The following is a 9,533-nucleotide window of genomic DNA, read 5'->3' on the forward strand; positions in this document are numbered from 1 at the left end:
GTTTGTTCTCAGGAAACATCTACTTCATTACTTTTAATTTCTCATACTATCATTTAATATGTATAATAAAACAGTACCGTTTCATGCATTTAACTAAGCAATTACTGAAAACTTTTATAACAGCTGTTATATTTTCTGTTTACCAGAAACTGAAGACTAAACTTTTTGACCACTATCGCTTAAGCAAGCAGTATGACCTGGCATACCCACTCATCAAGGAAATCCTGCCTTCTGAACTGGATAACCAGGGCTTTGTTTTGGTTAGTGGCGAAGTGGCACTACATAATGGTGACTTTGACCTGTGCCAGGAATTATGGGAAAAAGCTAGCACACTGGAAGGCGCTGGTTTGGCTGAGAGGGTAGGTGATATTATTTATAATGTGCTATTGTGAATTAGTTACTTTCCATTTTTTCTTGTCAGAGTGGAGCAAGGGTGATTGGCAGCAATTCATCAACCAAACATCCAAAATGAGCATGGTAGTCTCGACATAAGATCCTGACAATTGTGTTGGGGAAAAATCTAAACTTTAATACTTTTAATTATCTCCGAGGGGGGTAAACCCACCGTGCTAGTTTAGTTTTAGTAGAGGTTTTACGGCGCTCGCAATTTCACACTATGCTTGGGCCCTCTTTAAATATGAAATCTAAAAGTGACATATGTCTATTCGCCCCGGTCATTATCAGTCGTAAGACACAATGCGCTTTTTGGCGCTATGAGGCTCGAAATGCTAAAAATTGACCTTCTATGAATTTTTTGTTTTTTGGATCTATTGAAAGTTTAATGTCTTCTGCTTCATTTGAGATCAAAATAAACAACAATAATCGACTATAAATATTTTATTTTGATTTATTTTGGAGGTGTGTGTGGTTTGTTGTGAGCTTGGGTGACAAGATAGAGGAATTTGGACCTTAAACCCTTTTGAACATTTGACCTGCTGGTGCGTAGCTGTGAGATTATTTATAGATCCATTACCTCATGGCCACATTGCTTCAACGTCCTTCATTTGCCCCTATTTTTAGATTTAGACCCCTTTTCGAGCATGGATTGTCTGAAATATAAACAACTTTGCATCACTAAGAATGGTTGCGGGTTCTGATTGGTTAAACGAGGTAAGAACAGTAACTCCTAGCCCACTTCAAGCTTGTATACGTAAACAGCTGACTGTGTAAGCGTGCCCTGCTTGCTCAGTTATGGTCTGTTGATATTTCAGTTTTACACTTCGATTGACTTTAAAAGTTCGTTTTTACTGTGTTTTAGTGGGGGTTTTCTAAAGATTGATCTTCCTCTAGAACTCCCAAGGTGGACTCCTTACCAAGAGGCCACCGAGGCAGTCTATGTGCATGTGTGTGTGTATGTGTGACTATATGTGTTTATTTGTGTGTGCATGTATGTGTGTATGCGCTCGTGTGTTTATAGTGCTATTGCAAAATGTATAATTAGGAAGTGTAAACTCGGCACGTAAGCCGACCCGCAGACTTCCGAGCGCGTGGTTTAGGTGACATTGAGGAAATTCAGATCTCTTTTTCTTTGCTCTTTCACTATAACACACCAAATGCTGTACACCTTGAAAAACATAAGCTTTTTTTTCGTTACATTACCATAATTTGTTTGTTATTCCGAGTATTTGGATCTAGAAAATCGCTGTGGAAAGTGAAGCCCCTCGCGGTGGGAATGCGAGGTCTGGCAGTTCAAAAATTGACACCCATGCATTCGAATGCTTTGAAGAAAGAGTGATGATTAAATACTGTCTTTTCATTGGCCAACAACTTCTTTAGAGTTTTGAACATGGCTTCCCGTGGTATATTTTTGGCCTTTGGCGTTTAAATAGAAAGCCTTTAAAAAAGCCTACAAGTTTTCAAAGATCATTTTTAACATGAATTATGTGAGATACTGACTAAAAAAAGGTACCAATAGAAGAACAGTTTTATTTCTATTAGAATAAAGTCATCGGCTTGGAATTATTTTCCGTCAATCCTTACGCGAAACTCCGGGGAGTACTCAGTACAGTACAGTTAAAGTCGAATCGCTCCTAACAGGGACAGATGCGGCGCCAGCCAGGACAATGCTCGGTGGGTTTTTTAAAGATCGAAATAACGATAGATCATCGTGTTTGAGGCAATAAAATACTGATTTTTAATGATCTCACAGTCTTGAAAAAAAAAAATAGGCTCCATTTCTGTGTTATAGTGATTATACTCTGTTAATGTGGAGATGTTTGGTGCACTTTGTACTCTTTTATTATCTACCAAACATGGGGTTGCAGCCAACTAGTGAATTTAGCAATATTTGAATATTAAATTAAAACAGCTGCCATTTTCTTAAAAATTGACTGAGATGTAAAAGTATGGTACCAAAATTCACAGGAGACACATGCCTTTCATATGGAACAGATAAATTTGACATACAGCTACTTTGCAAATTTAGTATCTGGTACCTAGTATAGGGCCTACAATCCTAACCCGTTGTTGCATTTGACATGAAGACCATTCTCCTTAAAATTTTGTTTTGTCCATGAGCTTTTTTTCTGTAAATGAATAGTTTTCTATTTCTGTGTGCTACCTTGTAGTGGCATAGCCAAAATAACTGCTTAATTTCAAGTCTCTATCTCAATTCTAAGACCCCTGTTGCTATGGAAACATGTTGCTCAACTTCGGAGCCCGTTTTCTCCTTTTCGTGTTTCCAATCCTTGCATACTTAAAAGTTCCATATTTTCGTCAAATATTGTCTTATTTACTTCATTTTTCCCCAAATTGTAGTGAAATGGTGATAGTTTTTAGAAAGTATGCCAACCAAATTTTGAAATTTTCTTCATATGACTGATTTTGACCGGGAGGGTCACATATAATATATGTTACCTAATTTGTCATTTAATCGACACAAGCGAACCTATTTTGATAGTTCTTTATCTAATAAATAAACTCCTTGGTAAAAAAAGGGACCCGTTTTGAGCAATTGCCAGAAAAACCTAATTTAAATTAAAAGTTGTCGTAAAGGAATGTGCTCGAGCCGCTGCCAGTGGATCACTGGCACAGCGGTACCAACCACGAGCCGCTGGGAGCGGCTTGCCAGAGATAAGGAGTTAAGCAAACAGAATGTCATCAAAACTGGAGTAGGGAACATCCCATGGCTGACTCAGAATATTCACTCCTTACAAGAAAGTCTACACAAGTTTACAGCGAAGTTGAAGACTCAGCATGCTAATGCTGATCAAGCAGGAAAAACGGTTCAAATATACTGTGATGACTTTCTAAAAAAAAATAGATGTGGTCCTCTTTATTCAAGCATTAGTATTGTCATCATTATCATTCTTTATCATTGTAGACTAAAACCAAACGTTCCCCCCCCCCCCCCAAAAAAAAAAGGTGGTTGGGGCACCATTGAGTTCCTGCTTTACTTTACTCTTTTGTTTAGAACTATCTTTCCTTCTCTTCCCCCAGCACTGAAAAGCCATTATCGTGTCATTGTAATTCTGTTTACTTACATGAACAAACATGCACTTAGTTCAACTTTTCTACTAGGCCTATATTTTTCATGACGGCCCTAGAAAACATACGTTTTTTTCTCTCTCTCCCCCAGGCAAGGCAGGCTTTGGAATCTCTCAAGGGTGACCTCGCCTCAGAGGAATTAGGCAATGAGAGGCAGGAGAATAGTGAAGAGAACCCCTCTGGGCATGAGGACGATGGTCAAATGTCACAGGCAGTGGAGTCTGGATCAGGCAAAACAGATGAAGGTACTCATCGTCACTCACTGGTCAATGTACGGTCGACTCCACTTGTGTTGAACTCGCTTGAATTGATTTGGTTAAGTTGATCTTTTTCTCGGGTTCCAGCATCTCTTCTTCTTTACAGATCCCAATAGTTAAGTTGATCTTTGGATGAGTTGATCTTTTTTTCCTTCCCCCGATGACATGAACTGATCCGCAGTAAACTGTATAATGATTTAATGCTCCTTCAGCACTGTGCGGTTATTTATGAGGCAGGACCTCTGAATGTATTGTCCATATCTGATACTATAGGTCCAAACCAAACTTGTGGAGAGCTTTAAAAACTCTTCAAAACAGCCCAAGTTCCGACCGCTCACTTCGGGATTTGAACCAGGGCCGTCTGCTTTATAGTCCAGCATGATACTAATTGAGCTAATGGTGCACCCAGATAAAAATGAAGAGGGAGAAATAAGCAGTCAACTCTCTGTATCACAAGAGAAAGTGGACAAAAGTACAGTTGGGCCCTGCAAATAGCTCAAATGGATTTAGAAAAGAAATCTTAACCAATTATGGCCAAGTCCCACCAAAGGGGGATGGAAACAGACACTTCACAAGAAAGAAGACCAGGGACTGGTGATACTAACAGGGTGACTCAGGAACTATTTCATCTCTTTCAGATGGTGCAACAAAAATGAAACTAGAACTACTCAGAGCTTTGTCCCAACGAACTAAGGAAGTGACACAGGAAGATGGAGATGATGATGATGAGGAGACTAAGTCTCAGCCTGAATCTGAGGTTAGTTGATATATTTCTGAGCACCTAATTTCTTTACCTTTTCTTCCACAGATTAGTTTTTTTTTTCTTTTTTTAAATCTATGTGTGTTGAGTGGAGTACAGGCCTAATGAGAGGACAATAAAGTGTTACCTTATTCTGTAACAAAGTGTGAAGATGATAGAACTGGATTTTATTTTACTTTGAGGCAGCAACCAACTCAATATTTTTTTTCAAGATAGCGGTCGACAATCTTATCAATGCTTGTTTTATTTCTTATACTATGTTGCTGCAGCGACTATTGCTACACATATGTGTATGCTTGTGTGTACATATGATGTACTTTTGATGTTTGACATGTATGTGTGTGTTGTGAGTGTGAGTGCACTGCGTGTATGCAAGTTTTTTTATAGCCATCTGTTGGTAAGAATATTTTATACCATAAATAGAGTTGTTTTAGCATTGCAATTCCATTGAAATAAACCTTTTTATTTCACATGTGAAATACAAGCTGATATCTTTCTCGAGAAAAAGAAAAATTTGCATAAATTATTCTGCACTTTATATGCGCCTTCGAACCTTTTGTAAGCAAAGTAGACTTGATTCATAATATTCCCAGACCGTGCAATGTTATAGCAGCCACAATTTGTCCTCTGTTAAGAACTTCATTGCCAAGCACACTCACCATAAATGCCCAATTGAAGTGCCAAACACCAGTGTCTCTATAATTGAGAGTGTCTCTATAATTGAGAGTATGCGTAGCTTTCTACTTACTTTACTTACTTACTTTTTCATCTTCTGTTGCCGTTAAGCGTCGAGGGGAGATGCAGTTTTCTATGGTAGGCTAGCTCCACAGCTCTTTCAGTTTTGATGTTATGTTTTCTAAGGGTTTCCTTGACACCCTCGATCCACCTTTTGCCTGGTCTTCCTTTTCCTTCATAGCCTGAGTGCTTGGTGTTGTAGGCTCTCAAGGCTGGCTGGTCAGGTGACATGCGTAACAGGTGGCCAAACCATTTTATCCTCTGTCTTTCTATGTAACGCAGGCAGGACTCAGTGCTGATAGCTGCTCTTACTTCTTCATTTCTCTGCTTGTCTCGTCTTGTGATGTTAAGGGTTTTGCGGAGACATTTCATTTCGCATGCAGTGATTTTGCTTTCATGGGTTTTGCTTAAGATCCAGGTCTGGCACTGATAACATAATGTTGGTATGAATATTGAGGTGATAAGCTGTCTCTGTCTGTCCATGGAGATGTTTGGATGAGATAGAAGGGGTGCGAGCTGGTAGGTGACAGCGTTAGCTTTTTGAGTTTGCATTTCCATTTCTCTGTCTATGGACCCGTTTTCAGAAAAAGTGCTGCCAAGATATTTAAACTCTTTCACCTGTTTCAGTTGTTTACTATTGATATATGGATGTTCAGGGGACTATGGTTTCGGCTCACTTTCATAACTTCTGTTTTTGATGTGCTTATTTTCATGTTGAATTTCTCACAGGTGTTGTTGAGTTCGGTAGTGTGATTTTGGAGGCTTTGTTGGTCATGATGAATTAGACATTGGTCGTCTGCGAACTTTCTACATTGTCCTTAATTTTGTTCTAAGATAGTACATAACAAGATGGTCCACTCAGCCAAAAAAGTGTCCCCGGAAGTCCGCTCTTTGCTTCAGATGGCGCTGCAGTCTGTTTTGAAACTCTCTTTCGGTTCTCCAGAAGAAGAAGAAGAATAGCACCTCCTGGCATGCGCAGATCGATTGCTGTTCATCAGCAGTTCGGGTTCGTTCAGTGCGGAGTTTCAGGTTTTTTCTATTTTAATGACCTCTCGCCTTTCATTCTTAAGTCAAATTTAACAAAGAAAACAGTCACCCCTTCCTCCGGAAGAGGTTTTTTGTCAGCTTAACCATTTTAAAAAAGCGTTCTTCCGAAATTTGAAAAAAATTTGTTAGTTTCACTTTGATTTTTTTAACACAAGTAGGGTAACTCTGTTCGCAAGGGTGTGCATTTGCGAAGAGGGCGCCACTGAATTTTGAGGACACTTTTTTAATTGGCTCAAAGAGAGGAGTGGACCCTCTTGTTATGTAGACTCTTTGTTTTGTTCCAACTTGAATCAAATGGTGTGCACCATAATGAATCGAGATTGCGTCAGAGCGCAGTGTTGTATTTTAGTGCAATGCACAAGTTTATGCTGGCAAACAACTCGCAGCCTTTGGCTTGTTTTGGTTGTGAAGTTTAAAGTCAAAGTCAAAGTCATCTCTATTCCAACAACAACAACATGTCATATAAATGCAGTTTCTTAATTTTTCAGCTTTTGAATCGCTCGTTTTCTGCTTGCTTTGCCTTTGCTAACATTATTATTGTTTTGTTCAGGGTTTATTTCGCGGAGGGAGGCATACAGATAGTACAACATCTAAATTAGTGTAGCTAAAAATGAAGGAAACAAATCCCGATTTTTTCCAGTCCTCAGTCTGACTGCGACGGGTGTGAAAATTTTGTTTCCATTTCCATGTGAGACTCTCGAATGGATCATCTTGTCCATCTGACTGGTGATTTGAACTTTCTTGGTTTCGACCCATTTTGTGAGCTGATATCAGTATGGTATTAAAAATTTATTGCTCACGTTATGGTGGTAGACCATGATTTATCCCACTTGTGAAATTGCCCAGTCGTAATCACTCATTGAAACTCCTGATTACAACTTGGCAATTTCACTCGTAGGATAAATCATGATCTACCAACATAACTCGGTAATAAATTTTTTATCTCTCACACTTCCTAGTACATTAGTTGCAACTTTGACTTTTTGTATTGGTTTTAGAGTAAGGACCAAAGTCTGGATGTTTATTTTTATGTTTTTGTTACGAAGCATATAGAAACCACGGAAGACAGCCACCATCTTCGATTTTCCTCCTTATAAGAGTAGACTAGTACACTTTGTGATCGGTCATTTGAGCAAAGTATGTTCCATGTGGTGTAGGTAAAGTTACAGTCAACTTTTTAAAAAATGTCTTGAAAAAAAAAACCCACAAAAAAATATATGGAATGTACTGGAAAGCCCCCATTTTTGTATTGCTATCACTAAAAACTAGAATGAGTACAAAAAATAGATGAAATAGCAGAATAACTTTGTAGAGGAATGCTTTAAGGATACTAAAAAATAATAGTAGGTACTTATACAGAATTTGAAGCAAACTGCCCTGAAAACTAGATGGGAAATTATTCTTATTTTTTGCATTCTCCTGCTAGATCTCCAGGGTAGTCGACTGCTGGTTCTCCAACCTGTGATGACCATTTTTCCTATTTCGTAGGTTCCCTTGCCTTCAGGCAGCCACAATCCGATTGCAAAGGTACACACCTGCTCTTAGGGTAGGTAAGATTGAACACCTTGATGTCTCAGATAAGGGCAAAAAATTCTCGGAGGTCCCTGTTTGTGCAAGATGCAGAAGTTCAAAATCCCTTGGAGGTCCTAAAATTGATAAGAGTAGGCTTTGGCCACCACCAAAGCAAAATTCGAAATCGATTCCTACCAAAATTGAAAATACTCTATCAGTATAAAAACGTTAGAGTACCTTCCAGATCAAAAAGTGGCTGCCTGAAGGTAGTGTACCAAAATTGTGTCATAAAGGAAATGGAAGAAACTTGCTTGCGTCTCCACCCACAGCTGTCTGACAGGGCTCCAGGTGATGACCTGCCACCCATGATGGTCCCTGTTGAGGATGACCCCAACTTAAGACATCTACTTCAAGGAAGGCATTTTATAGCTCACCAGGCAGTGCATCACACTCACATGCAGCATCAGAGAACTCGACACAAGTAGTAGCCTAACGAAACAACTGAGCAAAGTTAAATAAGTGTGATCTCATGATTTCATTATTTTAAAAATAATCATGACCAACCATTCTTCTTAGTTCTATATTATGCCTTTGCACCATTGTATAATTTATACATTAAACCTTTTTATCTATTACTTTTCTATGCTCAACCACTTCCCCTTTTACTGGATGTGTCCTTAATAGATAATAATAATATATGGCATTTATATAATGCTTAACCCCGATGAAAGTACACAGGCTCTGATCAAGGACTGCACTTTTTTATTGTTACATGTAACCCTATTTAAAGGAGAACTATATCTGGAAGGAGGTATGTACTCAGCAAAATAAAATTGAAGTTTACTCTTTGACTTTTCATTGTCCACGTGAAAACAGAAATTCATTCTCATTCACAAAAATGATCTTTGCCCAAAGCAGGCGTACTTTTGCAAAGGTTATTAGAATAAGTGTGAAGAAAGCAGAATGTGTCTGACACGCAACACTACAAAAAAACACATCATTTCCACACTAGAACAGTAGTGAAATTGTCAGTATTGTCACGCTCTTCGCCTTGTACACAAAGTATGTGAGTTTGATTCCCACATGGGAAGATGTTTTATTGAGTATCTCTATCTTTGTTGTGAAGTATCACATAGCACAAGTCGAGTCTGACAGGCTGAAGTAGTCCACCTCCAAAACAATGTTTATAGTGTCAATCAAAGTTGAAAATATTTTTTACCACAAACTCATTTCATTCCATGTTCTGATCTTAAAAGATTTCTGAGACATTTTCTGTAACATTTGCTATCATCCTTTGTCTTGATGTCATTGTCTGTTAATAAAATGTGATATGTTTATATTATTATACAAATGCTTTGACACACCCCTTTTGGTGATGCATATTTATGTAAAGCAAGCATGACTTTTGCTTATTGCTGGCCATTTCTTTTGAAAAAAGATATGCGGGTATACTTGAAGACCTCTTGAAAACTAGTTATGTGAATCACAGTCACATTTTAACAAATATATTTAAGTACTGCTTTTCATATATGAAATGTGTGACTAATTTCTTTTCACCAAAATAAAGAAAATAAAAAGAGTAAGCCAAACAATATAATGAAAAACAATTTTCTTGAAAAAGGAAAGTGTGCCTTTATACCAACGTTAAACATATACTCTCTATCATACATTGTAAATTTTTCTAAAAGAAAGAATTTGTTGAGTTGTTGTTTTAAGACTAGAGAGCTCATTAACTC

General features: G+C 38.1%; 1 protein-coding gene across 1 annotated transcript in view; it reads left to right on the top strand.

The window, feature by feature from the left end:
- Positions 1 to 9,267, top strand: part of LOC101857846 (TPR repeat-containing protein DDB_G0287407) — a 45,749-nt gene extending 36,482 nt beyond the window's left edge. The window contains exons 26-29 of the mRNA XM_005111691.3: positions 147 to 359; positions 3,578 to 3,731; positions 4,382 to 4,500; positions 8,127 to 9,267. Coding sequence (XP_005111748.1) covers positions 147 to 359; positions 3,578 to 3,731; positions 4,382 to 4,500; positions 8,127 to 8,282 — 642 coding nt within the window. The 3' untranslated portion in view covers positions 8,283 to 9,267. The remainder of the gene's footprint in view (positions 1 to 146; positions 360 to 3,577; positions 3,732 to 4,381; positions 4,501 to 8,126) is intronic.
- The last annotated feature ends 266 nt before the right edge of the window (positions 9,268 to 9,533 follow it).

Source organism: Aplysia californica, unplaced genomic scaffold (assembly GCF_000002075.1).
Source record: "Aplysia californica isolate F4 #8 unplaced genomic scaffold, AplCal3.0 scaffold01102, whole genome shotgun sequence".
NCBI classification, from domain to species: domain Eukaryota; kingdom Metazoa; phylum Mollusca; class Gastropoda; order Aplysiida; family Aplysiidae; genus Aplysia; species Aplysia californica.